Raw genomic sequence first — 23,243 nt, forward strand, 5'->3', positions numbered from 1 at the left:
TTTCCAAAAAATGATTCCGTAGCATGAGATTATTGATGCGTTTTGTCTGTATCCAGGTGATTCTATATGCTGTATGTTGTATATATGTGGAGGAGATTATTAGATAATCATGGATCAGAAACCGATGAGATGGCACTTTTGTGGCATTTCTTTTTTAAACACAACCTTAGTATGTTTGAAGGTTTTTTTCTACTATAAAATAGTTTTTTTAATGATTACATGGTCATGTTTCACCTTTGATAGCACCTTGAGCAGGGCACTGAACCCCCCAACGGCTCCCCCTGGAGCTGCTTAGTGGCCATACAGTATAAGACTGTGGATGTACTGGTCAGCTCCCAGGTTTTAACGTGTGTGCGTGCGTGTGTGTCTGTCTGTGTGTTTCTATGTGCAGGGCGTTGCTGAAAATGAGCACCTGTGCTCAGCTACTTCCCTGGGTAAATAAATAATTAAAAAAGAATAATAATAATTAAAAAAAGAAACCTGAATGTATGTCTACTTTTGTATTGTTCCACAAGTCAATGTAATGGGTATGATTTTAGTGTAAAAAATATTACTAGTATATATTCCTCTAGTGAAAAGTCTCCTGTGGACAGGTATGCTAATACACTGTAAGCAACGCATCTACAAATTGTACAATTGTGCAATGTGATTGTGATGTCCATGTAAACATTGTTTTACATGTAAATCACAATCACATTGCACAGATACATAACGCATTCATATACACACAGGACGTCACCCTGGGCCTCACCTCCTTGGATTCCTCGGACTGTTGCGGTCTTTCCTGCGTTGTCCAGCCCCACCATCACCAGAGTCACTTTCCTGTAAGATTAGAGACGGCACACACAATGACTACAGGTCTGACCCTGAAGACCTCTGTCCTCCTGGTCCCAGACTAGTATCACACAATGACTACAGGTCTGACCCTGAAGACCTCTGTCCTCCTGGTCCCAGACTAGTATCACACAATGACTACAGGTCTGACCCTGAAGACCTCTGTCCTCCTGGTCCCAGACTAGTATCACACAATGACTACAGGTCTGACCCTGAAGACCTCTGTCCTCCTGGTCCCAGACTAGTATCACACAATGACTACAGGTCTGACCCTGAAGACCTCTGTCCTCCTGGTCCCAGACTAGTATCACACAATGACTACAGGTCTGACGCTGAAGACCTCTGTCCTCCTGGGCCAGTATCAGACAATGACTACAGGTCTGACCCTGAAGACCTCTGTCCTCCTGGTCCCAGACTAGTATCACACAATGACTACAGGTCTGACGCTGAAGACCTCTGTCCTCCTGGGCCAGTATCAGACAATGACTACAGGTCTGACCCTGAAGACCTCTGTCCTCCTGGTCCCAGACTAGTATCACACAATGACTACAGGTCTGACCCTGTAGACCTCTGTCCTCCTGGTCCCAGACTAGTATCACACAATGACTACAGGTCTGACCCTGTAGACCTCTGTCCTCCTGGTCCCAGACTAGTATCACACAATGACTACAGGTCTGACCCTGAAGACCTCTGTCCTCCTGGTCCCAGACTAGTATCACACAATGACTACAGGTCTGACCCTGAAGACCTCTGTCCTCCTGGTCCCAGACTAGTATCACACAATGACTACAGGTCTGACCCTGTAGACCTCTGTCCTCCTGGTCCCAGACTAGTACCACACAATGACTACAGGTCTGACGCTGGTAGACCTCTGTCCTCCTGGTCCCAGACTAGTATCACACAATGACTACAGGTCTGACCCTGTAGACCTCTGTCCTCCTGGTCCCAGACTAGTATCACACAATGACTACAGGTCTGACGCTGAAGACCTCCGTCCTCCTGGTCCCAGACTAGTATCACACAATGACTACGGGTCTGACCCTGAAGACCTCTGTCCTCCTGGTCCCAGTATCACAATCCACCAGAGTGACGAACTGGCCCTCTTCATTTCAGCTTCTTCTACTTTCCACTATTTATCTCACCAAAGTATACTGCCCTGCCTGGCTGTCACCGCAATATTTAATGGGAGCATGCACGATGCAGTATGCAGACTCTTATTTTTTCCGTTTAGTATACACATGCATTCTACATATAATGTAACATTGGTACGGTAGTGAATACCTAACAACTACTACTAAATGGTAAAGAGATATTATAATGAAATGTACCGTTACTCTACATGCACACAATTTAAAAAAAGGGCATAGAAACTATAAAAAAGCAAGACAAAAAAAAACACACACAAACAATCCAGCACAATTCCTCACCGTCTCCTGGCTGAAATACTTAACTACAACACCTGCGTCGCAGGGACATGGATTGTTCGATCCGGCGAACGGTCTTCTGGAGCCACGAGGCCTTCATGAACCGAGAGATTCTGAGAGCGGGCTGAGCCCCCCCCCCAACCCCCTCCCAACCTGTCCCCTCACCCAGAATCTACCATTACTGCTACCAAAACGACAGGGAGCTAGCACCCGCCCCCCCCCCCCCACCCCCCCTCGGTGCACCCATCTATGCATGTATGCACACACATTAGCTCTACATGAACGCTCTTAACAGATCAGGTTGTGGGATTACCGGAGGATTTTCAAATTAAACCCTGGGGGATCAGGTCCTTTGGTCTCCACGTGGAGTAGAAGCAGGGAGGGGTCAACAAGAGCACTGAATCCAACCAATAGCAGGTCTTCTAATCACCGACGACGAGTCACGCACGTCGTTTTACGCTCTAGTAACAACTAAGGGTTTGCAGAATATTGTATGTCATTGTACAGCTCAATTATTTGCTTCCACAATGACGTAGTTGTGTTTGACCTGACGACGATTCTACTTAATGTCTTCTAAATCCTTTTCTTTAAAAATACTAGTCATACTCGTGCTCTTTAATGTCACACGGACACATAGGTGAACAACACATAGGCGGGCACGGACATTCCTGTTCCTTGGAGTGGCCCGCCGATATTCTCTCTGCCTTACGTTGTGATATGCTTTTCTTTTCGCAGATAAGCAAGCCTGGGACCGAGGCTAACCACTTCACCACTTTTCAACCTACCTTCATATAATTGGTCCTCAGTAATGTTCATGATAAAAGGCCACTTTTTTTTTTACTCGGTCTGTCTCATATGGGGGCTGTGGGCAGTTCAGAAACCTGTCCACCAGTGACATGACTGACATCATCAATCCGGTCTGTCTCATATGGGGGCTGTGGGCAGTTCAGAAACCTGTCCACCAGTGACATGACTGACATCATCAATCCGGTCTGTCTCATATGGGGGCTGTGGGCAGTTCAGAAACCTGTCCACCAGTGACATGACTGACATCATCAATCCGGTCTGTCTCATATGGGGGCTGTGGGCAGTTCAGAAACATGTCCACCAGTGACATGACTGACATCATCAATCCGGTCTGTCTCATATGGGGGCTGTGGGCAGTTCCGAAACCTGTCCACCAGTGACATCATCAATCCAAACTAATACAAACTGCAGGCTTTCTATTCCTGAAAAAAACGGTGAAGTCCTGTTTAGGCCGCTTGTCGAAAAAAAAAGTATTTTAAATCCCGACAGTTTTCTGAATACCTATGTTTCTATGTCAGTGGTGCTCAATATTTCATGTCAAGGACCCCAAAAATTATATTGAATTGGCTGCCTAGCCCATCTGAAAATATGTTGTTCCAGGTACCCCCCAGAAGCAAAGCTTGTAGATCTGCTAGTTTTCAATAGCTACAGACTACAGTATAACATAATGCTTAAAACACCAAAGGGGTTCCCGTCCAGAATGGGTTAATTTATTTTTATTTTATTTTTGACAGGGACAAAGCTCATTAATCAACATGTCAGCTTTCACCTCAATGTAAATGGGCCAGAGTTAGCCAAAGCTATATTGCATCTGTAGTCCCCGAGCAGGCTCTTAAAAAATGAATGATAAAAGAAAGACAGAGTGTATAGTGTGCCAGCACACAACACCATGCTTTGATGCCATGTGTGCATGCTGTGGGCTGTATTTTGCTTGTCTTAAGTACCAGGTCTTATTCCCTAACTTGAGTAAACTAAAGACCTGGAGGCGTGATCAATGCTCTTTGGCCACTCATAATAGCCAAATGGCATTGATCACGCCTCCGGGTCTTTAGTTTACTCAAGTTAGGGAATAAGACCTGGTACTTAAGACACGCAAAATAGAGCCCTGTATGTGCAAGCACCCAACACTAATAACGATAATCACTCCACTTCTTAGATCATTACACTGGCTTGACTGGTTTCCTGCCCGTCAGATAATTGATTTCAAATAATAATGTATGTTTATAAAGCAATACATTTGTCTCAGGCAAATATATAATCTTGTGGTACATCATGAACCACCGGACCTCGAGTCGACTCAGGTCATTCCAGAACAGGTCTCCGTTCCCTTGGAGTGGGGTGGGTTAGGATCTGGGAGGGGTCTTAGGGCTGTAAACCAAATGGGATTACATGACCTAATACCATGTGGATTCTGAGCTTGTAGAAAATTGGTACCACTACCCGTTCAAAAGCTAATACGGTATAATGTTCAGTTGTGATTGATATAGTTATTATATAGTATATATTAATCTAACTAGCTAAGAGTAGGAGCAAGAAACGTATCAGGTGAATTGGGACAGTAAACAAATTCAAAGGAAAGCAGGAGTCACATCCAGAAAACTGGGAAATACAAAAGGAGAGGAAGCCATAATAAAAATGGTGCACTGTCTAAAAACATAAGGGAAACTTTGACAGAAAAAAGACTCGCTCACCGTATAGAAACTAGAAGTGAGAAACACCTTAGACTGAGACGTAAGAATAATATTTGTTCCTTTATTTTATCGTGCTCATAAAGTGCTCTGTGCTCAAAGTGCAATTAAAAAGCAAACGTTTTGGTCCTAAGACCTTCCTTCGTCAGTGCTATATGCGAAGGTCTTAGGACGGAAACCTTTGCTTTTTAATAACCCTAACCCTAACCCATAAAAGGAAAAAGTCCAATCTAAGGAGTTTTACTTCTAGTTTCTATACGGTGAGCGAGTCTTTTTCTGTCTCGTGTTTTTGAGACCACCGCTACCGTAGTCAAGTTTGGAAAAAAAAGACGAAGAAAATAAGTTTTCTCAGTGCTTCACTGTCTAAAAACAACAGCTTCAGAGAAACACACACTTTCAAGGTAAATTCTAAATAAATGTTTAAATGTTTTAAAAGTGATGCATGTTTAATATTGTATCCCATGAACAGCCAATGAACGTTGACAAGACGACTAGTTGCCATTCATGAATGTGCCTCACCTCTGGTTCAGAGGTTAATATCAAATGTTTTACTACAACTGACATCAACGCCCTAACGTTCTTAGAACGTAGAACTTATTTGACCTATTAAAAATGGATGAGGAGTGCTGCTGTCCACCCAGCTGTGTTGGGCATGTGCCTGTCCCTCGCAGGCCACTCTGGCTGCTTATTTTGTCAAATTAAGTTACAATGTCAACACCTTACTACTTTAGCCTAAAATGTCTGGGTTTCCGAGGCTACTGCTCCAGTGAATTCAGAGTAAAAGGTGTTTGCGCACACACAGCCTGTGTTTTTTTCGGGACATATATATCGGAGGGAATGTCGGAGCACGGGAAAAAATAATCAACCTCACGTGATGTCAATAACGTTTGCACACTGCTGCCGAATATTGCACCTCCTGTGTGAAAGTTTTTGGACCGGGATTGATTTATATCAGTTTTCGCAGCTGTCTTTCACATTGCTAGACATGGACTTTCACCCTTTGAGCAGTGCTGTGTCCTTCCAGACCAACATAGTCAAGTTGATCATCTTGTTGAAGATCGCAACCACAAAGTAGACTACCATTTGAAAAGCCCAAGTGGGTGTGAAACTATGATAAAAGGCAGCAGCACACACACACACACGAAGAGCGCAGTGAAAGAATGCAGAGCGAGAGAAACAGAGAGGGAGCGAGAGAGATTGAATGACATCGCATCTAATCAACTTCTAGTGAAGCAAGGACCCACTGTGTACATTAAACCTTTTCAAAATAATTATCAGACCAGGGGATCATAATCACAGGGGATCATCCTCACTGCTTGTCCACTCCATTTCGTTCTACGAAATTATTGCTACGAATATAAAATAATAGGCATCACATTCGGTGTGCAAGGATGTTTTGCGTGTTTGCATGTTTTTCTTTTTGCAGATTTCGGATCAGAAAAACGCATCAATTACCTATTTTCAATATGCACCACTTTGAGCACAACAGATGCTGATGAAAGCCTGTGGCTACTGCTGTTGCTATGACAACTCTAAGACCCTGTCGCTACACACACACGGGAGACGACAAATTTGCGTCTCCAAACTTTCCCACTCAGGAAGGTGGTTTCAAAATGTAGCCGTCTGCCGTGCGACAGAAAGGGCAGATCGGCTAAGTGAGTGATAATTCAGTTCTATCACAGTAAATGCTCAGTGTGTAAATGTATCAATTAGTGAAAGATCAATTAGTACGGTAAAGGCAATCTGTTCAAGACATAAGACAGGGCCATTTTAAAATGCTATTATAGCAGTGGCTCTCAATGAGGGGTGCAGGCACTGGCATGGACCCTTAAAGGAGAATTCCATGCTAGAAGGCTTTCTTACCTTGCTTTATTTGTAGTTGTTACGTCCCCACCAAAGAGGTCCAGGTGTTATTTTGTGCAAAAGTGCATTATTGGCTATTTCCCCTAATATAAGCCCTCAATGGGGGTTGGGTTTTTGTGCGAATTCACTTATTTCCATCGAAATAGGTAGTAAAGTGTGCCTCTTGGGATGCCATTTACATTATGAAGAGAGGATATAATACAAAAAAAAAGATTTTTGAGCGATGGAAATAAGCGAATTAGCACCCCAATGCCCCATTCAATTCAATGCAATTCCTTGAGGGCTTATGGTGGGAGAAATAGCCAATAAGGCAGTTTTGCACAAAATAACACCTGGATCTCTTTGGTGGGGACATAACTACAAATAAAAGGTAAGAAAGCCTTCTAGTATGGAATTCTCCTTTAAGGTTACTTGAGGGGGTTACAAAATACAAATGGACCCTTAGGACCAGGTCTAATAAACCACACAGACCACCACTTGATGACATTATTTAGCCTAAATTGAGCCTCATATTTTGTTATCGTTGGATAAAATGTTGTCCACAATTCCATGCTCTATTAATGTGGTTCCATAGGAGAGATATATATATACAATCAAAATAACAATCCTTCAACATTCTCTTATTGTGTAGGGCTGTAGGCTTCTTGTAAATTAAGTAATGCCAGATGTATAACAATAATTGAACTCTTGAGAGCATAAATTTAAACCAATAATGGACCTGTATGGGTTAAGAGTTAATTTAGCATGGGGACCATGGAACCCCCTCAAGGACCACTGGTTGAAACCCACTGCTTTAAATGAAAGGGTTTGAGAACAGTGTGTGTGTAAGAAGAGGGACGGACAGGTTTACCTTGCGGGCTCACGCCAACGTTTCAACCAGCTGCAGCAGTTATCCATCAGACTGAACATGTCAGATGAACTGGGTCATCTCTAGTAGCCGGGAATGAATGAGCTGGTTCATCGACTATTCCCTCATGAGCCGGTTCTGTTCCTCTGGCTGGAATGAGCCGGGAATGAGCTGGCTCTGTAACTGTTGTCATCCAATCCAACAGTGAACGAGCATCTCAGCTGGGATGGTTCTGTTGTTGTCGTCTAACAGTGAAGAGGGAGCATCTCACATGAGCTGCCTGGTTCTGTTCATCTGGCTGTGAAGAAACATGGTTTCATCTAGCTGGGGATGGTGGGAAGGGGCCTTCATTCAGACCCATAAGATACAAACAAACGGGTGGTGGTCAACAACAGGTGGTCACAACACTCAACATTAACGCGGGTCTAATCGATACAGACGTTCTGTAATGAAGCAGAATGATGGCACAAAGTCTCTGGTAGATATCATTGATAACGTGTTGAGTCAGTCTACGCTTTATATTATAGCACCGTTTACTTAGTTAGCAGCGCCAGCTAGCCTTGGAATTAGCCAGTCCTTTTAAATGTGACTGACTGACCACTGCTAGCTACTTAGTTAGCCCCCCAGCTAGCCGTAGAACTAGCCAGTCCTTTTAAATGTGACTGACTGGCCACTGCTAGCTACTTAGTTAGCCCCCCAGCTAGACTTAGAACTAGCCAGTCCTTTTAAATGTGACTGACTGACCACTGCTAGCTACTTAGTTTGCTAGCTCAGCTAGCATTAGCATGCTCGGTTGGTTGCAGGTTAAATGTCGGCGTTCTCCCCACAGACAGACAGACGTCTGAAGGCAAACCTGCTGCTTCCCAGGAAAATGGAATGTTCCCTATGAAAAATAACGGACACGTTGAACTCTTATATTGAGTATATAATTCAACTACGTTATTGACGCTGGTTGGTTGGTTGGGGGATAAAGTAGCCCCAGTGTTTGTTTACGCCGTCCTCTGCTGCTGCTAGGCTGCAGCCAGGCGTCACGTGACTGGTCTGACGTCATTACGGCATCTTAGGAGTCAAGTTGGGAGGTTCAATCTTTATTGGCATCATGAAAAAACATGCGTTTACATTGCCAAAGCAAGTGTCAAAATATAATACCTATTAAAACAGTTGAAAATGGGGGAAGTATATACAGTTGGAGAGGGTACAGCATTGTGAAACCAGAGCTATGTGACATTGCATTGTTATATGTGTAGGCCTATAAAGTAAAAGTGAAAAGCCACTGTCTGAGATACACAAACAGAACAGATTGATTGATTGATTGATTGATTGAAATATTTATTAACAGTTTGTAGAATTACAGTACATTTCAAGCACAAACTCAATACAAAGACTGTTAACTGTGAGTGGACGACCCAATTAAGCGTTACACTTGTTTACAACAGGGTCCACATTGTTCAATTCATCAAAACATTTAGAGACATACAAATAGACACTTCTATGTAGTTACAGAACTATTCTTTTTATAATTATGAAGGGAAAGAAATAGAGCCCGAGCCCCAGTCCGGCCCGACTGATTAGCATACATTTTAGGCATGCAACCAGCACATGCAACCCAACCTATCGGCTTCTCGGATTGCCCAGGACATCGTGTGACGTTTGTGCTGCTGTATACCAATATAAGTGATAGCGCACACATAAGGATCTCTATTCTTTCACCTGCTGAGACTCAAATGATCCATTTTAATTCACACTTCTCCCGCCGTGTGAAATGTTGTGCTGGACAGTACACCTGAAAGGAGGACCAAAGAGACTCTTCCATGCCGCGCTGGCAGTGGGCCACAGGGTGTACTCGTTCGGAGGGTGCGGCAGTGTGAACAAAAGGGATCAGATTGACGTGCACGTTTTCAACACAATGTCTTTGCGCTGGACGAAGTTGCCCCCGGTGAGAAACGGCAAGGGAGCGTCGTTTCCCCTTGAGGTTCCCTCCAACCGCAAGGGTCACACAGCTGTGCTGATAGAAGATATCATCTACATCTGGGGGGGGCTTGTGAGTATTGAGGTAGAGGAGATTTGCAACGTGCTTTATGCGTTCGACGTCAACACCCACCGGTGGTACAGGCCCAAGATTTCAGGGACTGCTCCAGTGGCGAGGTACAACCACTCGGCCTGTGACTTGGGGAAGGTCATGTATATCTTTGGAGGAGTCAACCTGCTGACTGGATACACTAATGACATCTACAAGCTGGACACCACCACGACGGTCTGGTCTTTAATTAAGACTAGCGGCATTCCAGCGCCGGTTTCGTTGGGTCACTCTGCTACCATAATAGGGACCAAGATGTTTGTATTCGGGGGGAAGGGGTACAGGTCCCACCACAACAACATCAGAGTGTTTGACACAGAGACCAGCTCCTGGCTGAGCACGCCCTCTGCACTGCCGTGTCTTCCAAAAGGACGCCGGTATCATTCGGCCCTGGCCTACAATGGAGAGCTGTTCATATTTGGCGGTGACAACTTGCGTCTCGAACGGACCTTCAGTGACCTGTGGAAATTCAATCCACAGACCTTCTCCTGGAGGAAGGTTGAGCCCAAGGGGAAAGGCCCGTATTGGATGCATAGGATAGGCATTTGCTGTGTGGGAGACCGCATCATCCTCTTTGGAGGATACTGGACGCTCGACGACCTGTACATCTTAGACTTAAGTCCCAGTCTGAAGACGTTGTGCAAGATAGCAGTTATTCAGCACGGCCTGGAGCAGTCGGGACTCCCGCATGACATCCGGTGGGAACTGGCAGCCATGACTAACCGAAAGCAGCGAAAAGAAAACAGCCCGCTTAAAAGGAAGAAAGAAAAAAACGACAACGGTAGAGAACGAGTTCCAGTCAGTGGAGCAGAAGAAAGGGACGACGAGGAGACGAGGAGAACGCCGCCCCTAAAACGTCTGCCTTCATTCAGATGAGAAGGAAAGCCAAGCACAGGAATGTGCAGGAACTAAGCGGCATCATTATGGGAGAATTACTGAACTGAACAGCATGGCTGCAACCAATATACTGTAAACTGCCAAGTTGATCTCCATGAATGTAGAGATGCTTAGATGATTCTAAAGCAGGACTGCAGGTAATGGGGGGAGAAAATGAGTCCAAAGGTGGAGACCTTTGTGGTTGTTTTTTTTAAATCATACTTTTATTATTCATTCATTTATTCCATTTATCAAAGATTGGAGCCTATCAATCGCTGCTGTGTACAGGGATTTCAATGATGTTAGTATAGTAGTAAATCAATTTTGAAGCGGCTACATTTCTCAAACACTATACAGACGTACATATCAAAATGTTTATCTCACGTGTGTATTATTATGCAGTTTGCGCACATTATATTTAGCAAACACAAACAGAAATACAACGTATACACTACAAATCTGCATCTAACTGTGATTTCTATGTTTATTTTGTTTGCAGTATGCCATTAAAATAGTCATTATTATCCCTGCCAGGACAGAACGGCCAAAGGCAGGGGCATGTTTTCTAGGCCTGTAGCACGTTTTAAGGGGCGCTATATAGCCCCTTCCATAAAAATATTTTATCGCCACACATCTCAAGATCTGCCATTGACAATGAAAGGGGAATTCAGGTCAAATGTCCGCTAAACATGACGTAAATTAAACATCAAAACATTGAACGCCATTAACATTGAAGGGAAAATGTACGTCATATGTAAACAAGAAAATCAGCTTGTGGTCATAGCATACCTGACGACGTCATAGACTGACTGGCCTCCGAGGACTACCCCAGCTAGTGCCCAGGAGGCCAAATTTAACCTGCTATCATGACTGAATATTGTAATAACTTGGATCAGCTTACTTGGGGGGCCATGCATGTCGGTTACGTTGCAAGTTGTTTAATTTATTTCTGAGGGGCCCTCCTACTGTATAGACATGTTTAATGTAGAGAGAGATGTAGCTGTCCCCTCAGCTCTCAAATCTGCTGCTGTCACACTGCTGCTGTCACACCGTCTGTCACACCGTCACTGAAGAAACCTGGTCTTGATCCCAACATCTTCAACAACCTCCGCCCCATCTCCAACCTACAATTTCTCGCTAAAATCCTAGAAAAAGCAGTGGCATCTCAGATTCAGGCCCACCTCACCAACAACAACCTCTACGAACAGTTCCAGTCCGGTTTCCGCCCCCGTCACAGTACAGAAACAGCCCTCAGTAAAATCACAAATTACCTCCTGATAGCAGCTGACTCTGGACAAGTATCCATCCTCATCCTTCTTGATTTAAGTGCAGCCTTTGACACCATTTCCCATTCCACCCTCCTTGACCGACTTGCAGCCATTGGTTTATCTCACACACCCCTAGACTGGTTTCACTCCTATCTCTCCGGCCGTACTCAGTTTATCCAGTTAAAATCATTCACATCCCCCATTTCCTCTGGTGTCCCCCAGGGATCTGTTCTTGGCCCCATCCTATTCATCATCTACCTCCTCCCCCTTGGACAGATTTTCCGCAAACATAACATCCATTTCCACTGCTACGCGGACGACACCCAGCTCTACGTCTCCTCCAAACCCTCTTCCACCTTCCCACCCGCCTCCCTCCATACCTGCTTACTGGAAATAAAATCCTGGTTCACCTCAAACTTTCTCAAACTCAACAGTGATAAAACCGAGGTAGTCCTCATTGGTTCCAAATCCGCACTCTCCAAGCAACCCAGTTTCACCCTCACCATAGACAACACCTCAGTTTCCCCCTCCCCTCAGGTTAAGAGTCTGGGTGTCGTCCTCGATAGCACACTCTCATTCCACACTCACATCAACAACACCATCCGGTCTGCCTACTTCCACATCAGAAACATCAACCGCCTTCGCCCCTCACTCACTCCCCACAGTACCGCAATCCTGGTTCATGCTCTCGTCACCTCCCGTCTGGATTACTGTAATTCCCTTCTTTTTGGTCTCCCACACAAACTTCTCCATAAACTCCAACTGGTCCAGAACACTGCAGCACGTATCATCACCAGAACCCCTGTCATCAGTCACATCACCCCTGTTTTACACCAACTCCACTGGCTTCCCATAAAATCACGCATCGACTACAAGATCCTTCTCCATACTTTCAAGGCCATCCATAACCTCGCCCCCCCATACCTGTCTGACCTTGTCCACGTCAACATCCCCACCCGGTCTCTCAGGTCTGCCTCCTCCCTCACCCTGAAAGTCCTCCCAGCCCGTCTGTCCACCATGGGGTCAAGAGCCTTCAGCCGCTCTGCCCCTCACCTCTGGAACTCCCTCCCCCCTGACATCAGAAACATGGACTCTATCACCACTTTCCAAACCCACCTCAAAACCCACCTGTTTAGGCAGGCCTATGACCCTGCATGACCTGTGTCTTCTGCTGCAAGCTGTGTTTTTGTTCTGCTTTTAACTGTTCTGCTTTTAACTTGTACTGTTTTTAACCTGTACGGCGACCTTGAGTGCCCTGAAAGGCGCCTTATAAATAAAATGTTTTATTATTATTATTATTATTATTATTATTATTTAGTTCAATGTCTGTTTTGTAAACGCATTGACAATGAAGGGAACATTTACGTCATAATGTGTAATTTACGTCATATTGTCTCTTTATTGTTAATGGCATTTAATGTTTGCACCGTTTGTTTTACATTACATCACCTAATCAACATGAGTTAGACTTTAATATATTTGCGGCCCTCACTTCACACGGGTGTGATTTTTTATTCTTATTTATTTAATGACTATTTCAATTTATTTAGCCTTAATAGTTCAAAAGTCATGAGGGTAGCCGGACACAGTTCAGGGGCTGGAGCCAGGCAACTCTATGCCAGATTCATAAACATTCACATGGGCAGGTGAGGCTGTACACAACATAGGCCGAGTTGCAGTTAATAATAAAATATTAGCATATTTTTGGATGATGTAGTCAGAGAGGGTTTTGGCCATGTTCCAGTTGTTTACCACCAAAGATCAGCCTCTGCTGGTCAGGGGGAATGCCTTCCTTGTCCTGTATTATGACCGCGACCTTCTCAATTGTGTCATTTGGCTCAACAAGACTCAGGTCATGCCTTTGACGGTCTTACTCTTGACAAAGATCTGCATGTTTGTGCAATGAATTATCTCGATATTGCATGAGAAATACAATTATCTGCAATTCTGTTAAAAACGTTTAAAAAAAAAAGATCTCTTTTTATCTTTTTGTGTTGGTAGTACTAGTAACACATATAAGTTCTAATTCTGACCTTGCATTGTAATTGGCTGAGAGGAATTGTTTTAATGTCTCCAAATATAGAATTATGCCCATAAATGGACTGGAGATGACCTTCATCAGTGCAACGTCAGCGCAAATCGGCGTTGTTAGTCAACAATTATCAACAGTGAAAATCATGTCATATAGATTGTCTAACCCAGTTTGTCTGTCCTGGGTTAATCTCACAAACCACTGGAAGGTCTGGAACTCCATATATGGGCATAAAAAGGGACACAAACATAATAACTGGGTGGGGCATGCATTTACAACTTGCATCGTTCCAAGTAGGCCCATTAGGCACCGTTCTAGTATGTATAATTTCACCACGTCTTTCTGTTCCATATAATAAAATATATGGAACAGATATGTTATTTGATGCAGCTGAACTCCAAACCAAATGAGAGATGCGTGGCAGACATTTATTAAGAGTGTCACACATAACGTAAATGCAGATTTACATTTTTCAAATTTCATCAGATCTTAAATTAAAACAACAATAAATCAATTATATCAGTGAAATCTTAATTGTCAGCATTGCAGTCAAAAGTATATAAATTAAATTCAAAATGATACAGTGATTCTATGTTTTACAAGGAAAGGATTTGGAAACATATTGACTGTAGATTCCCCCATCTCTCTCCCCGTTTCCTATCTGTACATCTATCAATAAAAAGAAAAGAAAACAACAACGGTGGCTTCACATATTTTGCATAATCTTCATCCTTAATTATTGTAATTCACCATTTATGAAATTATTTCTTAGAATACAAAATAACTACACACCAGTTTTAGGAAAATATTTCAAGCAATAAGACTTATAACAGGTTCAGCAGAATTATATGTGCAGTCATGAATATCTATCTATTTTTCTACAGTCACTATAGAGGCTATGCGTGTGACATCATCATCATACCCGGAAGTTATGAGTTTTGCCTGAGTGGCTTAACAGCCTTAACAGCCCATACATCCAAACAGAAAAGTCCTATTTGATTGCATAAAATGACTTTAAACAACATTAAATTCACTCACTTTGCCACTCGATCTGCCATTCACTTTATGCATACCCTCTATCCTTCCAGACCCAGAGTTACACTGACCTTCCCCGGTAATATCTTCATAGTATGAATAGTCTCAATGAACGGAAAGAGTGTGCCCGTGAACGTGTACGTGAACGTGTGTATGTGTGTGTCATTGTCCAGGTCGGAGAACAACAGCTGTCCTTTGTCCCAGTCCAGCTGGACTCTGATCCTCTTGGGGATCTGCATCCACGAGAGGTCGACCATGGACTCTGCGGTGCGCGCCGTGTACGCGCCCGCGAACGCACACAGGCTCCAGTACTGCCCCCCGACGCCTCCCTTCCTTTGAAACGACTCGGTCAGCACGCCCATCTCCCAGTATCCGCTGTCCGAGACCTCCACGTCCCAGCTCCGAGTCCCCGAGCGGAAGCCCTCGGAGCCCAGGACGTAGTCGTGGAAGTCGAACCTCTCCGGGTTGTCGGGGAGCTCTACATGCTGTTGCTCCGGCGTCACGCTGGTCAGATCGCCGGACAGGATGCAAGTGTGGAAGGCAGTGTTGGGGTCCAGGACGACGGGAGTGTAGGAGACGACGGCCCTCATCTTGTCCCAGACTCTGAAGGTCAGGTTGCCCAGGTGTTTGGCCACGTCTATCAGCGCTCCGGAGGCCAGCTGTGCAGGTCCCTCCAGTGTGAACTGCACTCTTTCCGTGGTGGTCTTCCACTTCTCCAGGAATGAGACGTGTTCGGCTCCCAGCACCTCCTCTATGGCTCGGATTGTGTTTGAAACGGTCGATATCTCTCTGTCCAGTCGCTCCATCTTCTCCTTCATCATCCGACTCTTCTGCCGCTGTTCCTCTCTCAGTGCAGCGATCCGGACCCCCTCGTCCTCTTGTAGAAACTGACGGAGCTTCTGAAACTGTTCCCTAATCCGTGTCTCTGTGATCTGGGTCTGGACCATGATGTGTTCCGCCGCTTTGTCACACGCGGTTCTATCTTGATTGAACACCTTCAGTTTCTCCCGTAAAGGCTTCAGGTGTTTCTGGACTTCTTCCTTGCGGTCCAGCGCAGCTTCGTCGACGGGTCTGAAGCTGTGGTTGTTGTGTTTTTTAGAGTCCCGACACACGACACACACCGGCCGTTGACACTCGAGACAGAAGAGCTTGAGTTTCTCAGCATGCAGACCGCAGAGATCCTCGGGCCTCTGACGTTTCGAAGCTCTCCGCTGTCTCTCCTGCACTACGAAGCTCTCACACAAGTTCTTCAAAGCCCGGTTACAGGGCGGACGTTTTCTTTTACTGACTTTTTTACAAACCGGACATTCTGTCAATTCCTTATGTGTCCACCAGCTCTGCAGACAGGCTTTACAGAAGCTGTGGCTACACGACAGGAGAACGGGCTCTTTGAAGATGTCACGACACACGGCGCAGGAAAAATCCTCTTCTGAAAAAGACGACTTGTATAAAGCCATTTAGACTTCTGAGATTTGAAGAAAAAAAAAACACTCAAGAATTAGGTTCCCGGTATAACAGTAACTCCTCTAGATTAGAATGTTCCCTAAAGTTGTGATTCCTTGTTCTTGTTGAGGTCATTCATCATCAGACAGGATGAGTAGCAGATTGAAGTGGTCTCACTCACTGGTCTGGCAGTCAGCAGTATTCCTTCCTGTGGAAAGTGCCTGCCCTCTCTCTCTCTCTCTCACTGGAAGGTGTGGGAGTCACTTTAGTTTCGTCTGAACTGATTCAAGGTGAAGCCTTTATAATGGTGATGAGACTGGAAGGGGTGGAGCTTGACAGACCACAGACCTGATGCAAATGTATAATCACACACACACACACACACACACACACACACACACACACACACACACACACACACACTTAACATTGGGGTTTAACTTGTTTGTTGATTGTAATGAACTTGTTGACAGTTTTAGCACATGAAGGCAAAAAGCTGTGGTACAGAGGTTTGAGAAAGATTACTAGAAACCATGTTACAATTGCTTTTGAGAATGACAATATAAAACCAGCAGATGTTTTGTGTGTCTGAGAAGAGTTTTTGTGTGGGTGACATGCTCTGGTACTGTTACTGTATGCACATACTGTAGTGTACACACATGTCTAAATGTGAGTCGGTGTGTGTTTGTGAACAGAAAAACACTTTTTTACACGCACGCACACAGTACACACACACACACACAAAGTATACTGACACAGCACATTTACACTTTGCAGACAATTATATACAGAAGAACAACACTATCGGTTGAACAAATCAAGTTTTATCTTCTAAGACTTGCATAAATGTTTTTTATGCAAAAAGGAGGATTTCCATCCCATTCCCATCCGCACAATGTAACCTTCTCAGAGTACGATAAGTGGGTTGGACCAGATCCTTCGAAATTTGATTAAAATAAATGCTTTTCTAAACGTCTTCCTCCCCAAATGCTGGAGACCCCCACCTTCACTTTAAGAACCCACTACTAATAGACATATGCTGGTTAGATTTTTCACAAAAACACTCACTGAAAGTGAGTGTTTCTGCTATATGTTCCAATGAATGAATTAACACCAGCAGTAAGAATCCCACCAGGGAGCTCCCATTGTTTTGCAACCTGTTGGTTTTGGTGTGAAGTATCTTGATGGCCTCAACACAATGGAGCTGGAGCCCCCAACACACACGCACACACACAGTGGATCACACTCCGAGAGTGGAGGTGAAACCAGCTGCAACCATTTGCATTTGATCTCTCACTGATAATACACACACCTACCCAAAGTGAGTTTGAAACGATATGACCAACGACAAAATACTAGTCCCATACCTATTGGGAGAAATATAACATTGTGCACATGCACAGCAGCAAGATTTGTGAACTGTTGCCACAAAATACAGTTAAGACAATGGAACCACCCTAAGGACTACTATCTGTACCAAGTACCGCTTTAAACACAACTTAAATTGTATTTGTATATTATTTAAATAGTCTTAAAAATGCTGCTATGTTTCAATAAAGCTTTATACAATGAATAAAATGTATGAAGACAGAATGTGATGTAGCTCTGTTTACAAAATGCGGTACCCTCCCCCCCCTACACATTTACCCATTTTCATCTGTTTCTATTATTTTTTGACACTTGCTTTGGCAATGTATAAGTATGTTTTCTCATGCCAAAGTTCACTTTACTTCACCTTTATTTTATATTTATTATAGAGTGACAGACAGTAGGCTGACAGGAAATGGGGGGAGAGATGGGGAGTGACATGCAGTAAAGGCTGTCGGGGTCGGGAGTTGAACCTGTGACACACTGCCAGACTGGATTACCAGCCAAGGTGCCTGGACCGCTGAGCCACGGCCCAGGCCAATATCAACAACATTGATAATAACATTCAACAATATTGAAGTTAGTTAGGATTTTGAAAAATAACCAATCTACAAACTGTCGCATCAATGTGTTGTGAGCTTGTAGATCAGCATTTTCTTTTATAGAAATGAGACAATTCTTGAAAAAACATAGTAACCTACTTACTTTAAGTATTTGAAGGCAATAGGTTTGTTCTTGTAAATTGTATTTTTCGCCTGAGGGCGAGAAGTGACCTTGAGGTTGCGTGCACGCATCCGCCTCGTTGCTGGCAGACTGCTGGGCAAGTGCTGGCGCTTTGGCATGGGGGGGTCGGATCAACAAGGAATGAATTCTGTACTGGCCATATAAGGAGCATGTATTGAGTGTACAGGGTTTGATGAGGTCAGATCAACATATGGAATGTCAGAACAGGTCAGCTCCATACAGTATATGGAGATCTAAGGGTGGCAGCGGGGACATTCTCGTGAGTGTACAGGGTTTGATGAGGTCAGATCAACATATGGAATGTCAGAACAGGTCAGCTCCATATATGGAGATCTAAGGGTGGTAGCGGGGACATTCTCGTGAGTGTACAGGGTTTGATGAGGTCAGATCAACATAATGGAATGTCAGAACAGGTCAGCTCCATATATGGAGATCTAAGGGTGGCAGTGGGGGCAGTGTCTTGAGTGTACAGGGTTTGATAATTGATCATTTTCAAGCATGTTGAGAACTCTAGTTTTCACTATGGCTGCACTAATAACTTTGGGGCGGGCCCATCTAGAGTTTGGGGTTAGGGTTAAGTCAAAAGGGAGACATATTATTATTATTTGTTGTTGTAAAAACAACGTTTTTTTAATAACAGGTTTTATTCCGATAGTGATCAATATTATGGTGTGTTTGTGGGGTCTCCCTGTCTCTCCAGCTTATAAATTAACCAAAATTAAAGTAAAAAGAAAAACACTTTGAGAGTACAGTACATACATGATTATTCACGGCTGAGCCATTCAAAATCATTAAAGGACCACTTCACCACTTTTCAACCTATCTTCATATAGTCCTCACTAATAATCATGATAAAATGGCTACCATTTTTTCCCCTACTCAGTCTGTGTGTCATAGGAGGACTGTGGGCAGTTCAGAAACCCGTCCACCAGTGACATCTTTTGTAAAAAGAAAAATTGTTAAAAAGAAATCTGCCTGACGATGATGTCACTGGTGGACGGGTTGAACTGCCCACAGTCCTCCTATGAGAAGCAGACTGAGTTGAAAAAATTGTGCCATTTATCATGATTATTAGTGAGGACCAATTATATGAAGATGGGTTGAAAAGTGGTGAAGTGGTCCTTTAAGCACAGAGTGGTTCGGGTGTGGTCAAGTTTTAACCTGACGCTGCCAGATCCAAGAAGCTTGCTACACAAATTTGTTTCACAGCTTATTGGGATCTGGGATCTCGGGAGGCAATTCGATGACGGGGCTGTTTATTTTTTTCAAGATACTTGATAGATGATTGGATGGGACCGTCTGTCTATCACCGTGTGGGCGTGCAAACACAACCAATCATATTGACATGTCTATACTTCACATCCGGTTTCGCACATATCCCGCCCTTAGCTCACGCTGATTGGTTCGGTACGGAACGGATTGGTGTTAGCTCAACTCCCTGAGAGATCCCAGATGGTTGCGGTGTTGGGGAACATGGTTACCCAATACCGCCCCCAGCTGGCAAAGTCAGGTTAGTCAAGTTTAGCATACTGAAGTGAAACTGCAAGCATCATGCATAATGTGGAGCAGCCCTTAATGGTCCTTTGCACTATTCTGTCAGTCACTGTCTGTTCACCTCAGTCAAATCATTGTCAAATTAATTACATATACATGTCTTAATATTTATTGATCTTCCCAACGTTCCACGTGGCCAGCTGGCTGGCAGAGATATGCGCTTCACAGAGCCACCACCTCCAACTTGCCATTACTGCTAAAGAAATGAAATGTCCGGGTGCAAAGCTCTTTTGTCTTAACTTAATCCGAAATAATACAAATCTAATCTGAATTATAGTCAAGTAATTTGTATGTGTGACTTGTGCTTCTTTTGCACATTTGTTGCTCAATATATTGCTCCTCAGATATTTATAAAGAAGTCTTGGAGTTAAAGTACATGGTCATCATTGACTCAACGAACAGAACATACAATAGGCTACTTGAGATCATATATTCTCTGCTCTTGCACATTAATAATTGACAACGGTAACATGATACTGTAACTGTCTTTAAAAATATGTGTCTCATTGTGTCCTTTATTTCAATTTTCAATTTTATTGTATTGTCTTGTTATATTATTATATGTTTACACAGTGTCAACCAAACATTTCACTTTTGTTCCTGTATGATTGACAATTAACCATATACTTGATTATTGATTCACATTGAGACAGTGTGTGTGTGTGTGTGTGTGTGTGTGTGTGTGTGTGTGTGTGTGTGTGTGTGTGTGTGTGTGTGTGTGTGTGTGTGTGAGAGGTGAAACACGACTGACTTCATGTTGAATCCATGAAGGAAAACTGTTGTCAAAGGGGTTCATCTGGTCCGTTTTATTTCTAGGAGCGAACACGTCTTTTTGTGAGCACCGTTCACACAAGCTATGATCTGTGTCCAGGGATGAAACTTTCAGAATTGTCATTTATGTCAACGCCGCCCTCCACCCCCCAGAACCTGTGGCGTCCTCATGCCTAGCAAACCAGGACATGTTGCATGCTCTCTCTCTCTCTCTCTCTGTCTCTCCTACCCTCTCCTCTGGCCAGTATTGTCTTGTCATCTCTTGCCATGGAAAACTATGACACCCGCCTAGCCCAAATTTTTTGATTCTCGTAGAGGTTTTTTTCGATTCTGACGAATCTCTCTACGAGAGTCAAAACGTAAACTCCGCCCCTAATGTCGAAGAAGCAACCTGATGCCTTTAAATCACTCTTACCTTGTACAAATGCAAAATCTAAGCTGCTTTTAATGTTGCCCCACTTGTTTGTGAGCTCTGCGGAAGCATATTAAACTCTGTCAATGCTTATTTTTCAATAAAAAACGTTTTATAGTCAACTCTGTTTCTGAGTATTTCTTTCACCCGCAGCCATCTTGCTTTTCTCTCCATTGTAAATACGGTAAACGGCGCAACAGAATTGTAAATGCGCAACAGAATATTGCCCGCGCCCCTAGCGGCCAGGGTTCTCTTGCGCATTTACAATGGAGAGAAAAGCAAGATGGCTAAAATACCTTTTTTATTGAAAAATAAGCATTGACAGAGTTTAATATGCTTCCGCAGAGCTCACAAACAAGTGGGGCAACATTAAAAGCAGCTTAGATTTTGCATTTGTACAAGGTAAGAGTGATTTAAAGGCATCCAGGTTGCTTCTTCGACATTAGGGGCGGAGTTTACGTTTTGACTCTCGTAGAGAGATTCGTCAGAATCGAAAAAAACCTCTACGAGAATCAAAAAATTTGGGCTAACACCCGCCACTTGACGCCTCACCCGATCACGACCTGCATTAAGAGCTCTGATCAGATGCTCGAGAAAAGAAAAATATTATTTTCACGGTTGTTTGCTTTAAGAGGCGGAGTGTTGTTGTCCTTACCCGAGCGGGATGGGGTCGGTGGTCCCTGGGGCGGTTTGTCGACCCCTCTCTTGTCCTCAGAGCCAGAGAGGGTCTGTGTCATAGCAGCACTGTGAAAAGGCGTGCACTCACCTATCCACCACTAACATGACTGGAGGTTGGCATTATATGCTTTAGAAAACTTTAGCTGTTTTTTGTTTTTTTACTCCCGTTATTTAAAGTTCATATATCTGGAACTAATAACCATGAATTTGTCATTAAATAAACTTGACTTGACCATCAACGGATGTGTTTATTTTATTTCTTGGAAAATGCAATGAAGGCGAAGCTGAACAGAATGTCTCTGTGTAAGTGTATAGGGTTTAAGTCAGGGGTGCCCAAAGGTAGATTGTGATCTACCAGTAGACCACATGACCCTAAAGATATATACTGTATAATTTTAATATTAAAACATGAATTAAGGTGACTTTATTGACATCAAAAAGGGCCTGTCAGCTCAAACACACAGGGCTAGATTTTGAAGGTGCGTTTTACCTATTACAGTAATATGAGCTGGGGGCGTGAGGTATGTCATATTGCAATTTTAAGCATGTTAAGAAGCGCTTTCGACACCCCGTGGAGTGCGCAAAACGGCCTTGAATTAGTCATGGGAGTGTTTAAGGCGTGTTTGAGAGTTACCCAATCAACATGTCCGTACTATTTTCTTTACCAGTCAGCTGATGTCACATACGGAATGCGCACTTGGGGATCGTTATTATTACATTTCTTCAGGCTGGCACCATAGAAGACATGACATGTGACTTTGTCACATTTGGGTTAATTATTCCTATTGCACTGCATGCTGTCACCTTTATGCCTCAAAATAAGTTGTTTCTATTGAGAAACACCAGTAAAATTATATTTTAATTTAAATTATAATTATATTATATTTGAAATGAGTAATGAGTTGAATGCGTGGTGCGTATGCCCGTGATGGTATGGTCTTCGCTCGTAGCATTTTATTGAAGAAGACTTGGATCGAGTGTGATACAGCGTATGAAAGCAAACCTCTCAAGGATTATGGAGATGTTTTTATTTATTTTTAAGGTTGAGAAATGAAATAATTATGGTCATTTCTAATCTCAACCTTTCAAAAAGAATGGATGCGTCTTTTGCTGGCTGTTGCCATGTCTCATAGAAACAAGTAAATAGGTCTATAAAAATAATCCCAAAATAAGCGCATATAACAGGGGTCTGTAACCTATTTTAAATGAAGTGCCATGTTTTTATTTTCTAGATAGTGAGTCTGCTATATCCAGATTAATTTTAATGACACCACATTAAAATAAAAAACATATTTTGATTGTCCACAAATATAAAGTCCTTCCATCTTTTTAAATATTTTCTTGCACATTGTTATAATGATCATTATATATCCGCCTGCAGTCAGAGTTCATAGTTTTAATGAATGAATGTGATTCATTGTGAGCTGGTAGATCTGCTATTTTCAAAAGTAACATTTTAATTACATTTTTGTATTAGCCGTCCTTAAGTTGGGCAAATGCATTAATCTGGGGATCCTTGACA

General features: G+C 43.3%; 2 protein-coding genes across 9 annotated transcripts in view; both read right to left on the bottom strand.

The window, feature by feature from the left end:
* The window catches only part of arl13b (ADP-ribosylation factor-like 13b), an 81,507-nt gene extending 73,050 nt beyond the window's left edge, over nucleotides 1–8,457 (bottom strand). For all 8 annotated transcript variants that reach the window (XR_013963692.1, XM_080758380.1, XM_080758379.1 and 5 more), the window contains exons 1-2: nucleotides 7,467–8,457; nucleotides 752–822 (exon numbers count right to left, since the gene is read on the bottom strand). Coding sequence is in view for 7 of the 8 variants with exons in the window: in XM_080758380.1 (XP_080614506.1) it covers nucleotides 752–822; nucleotides 7,467–7,525 (130 nt within the window). In the remaining variant the exon portion in view is untranslated. The remainder of the gene's footprint in view (nucleotides 1–751; nucleotides 823–7,466) is intronic.
* Nucleotides 8,458–14,792: 6,335 nt separating this feature from the next.
* LOC308311416 (E3 ubiquitin-protein ligase TRIM35-like) lies at nucleotides 14,793–16,208 on the bottom strand (the record flags this gene model as incomplete). The annotated part of the gene is made up of 1 exon (XM_080758103.1): nucleotides 14,793–16,208. The coding sequence occupies one exon, from the start codon at nucleotides 16,206–16,208 to the stop codon at nucleotides 14,793–14,795; it is 1,416 nt and encodes a 471-aa protein (XP_080614229.1).
* Between the last annotated feature and the right edge of the window lie 7,035 nt (nucleotides 16,209–23,243).

The sequence above is a fragment of the Protomyctophum bolini genome (assembly GCF_963924005.1).
Source record: "Protomyctophum bolini genome assembly, chromosome: 24".
Lineage (NCBI taxonomy): Eukaryota > Metazoa > Chordata > Actinopteri > Myctophiformes > Myctophidae > Protomyctophum > Protomyctophum bolini.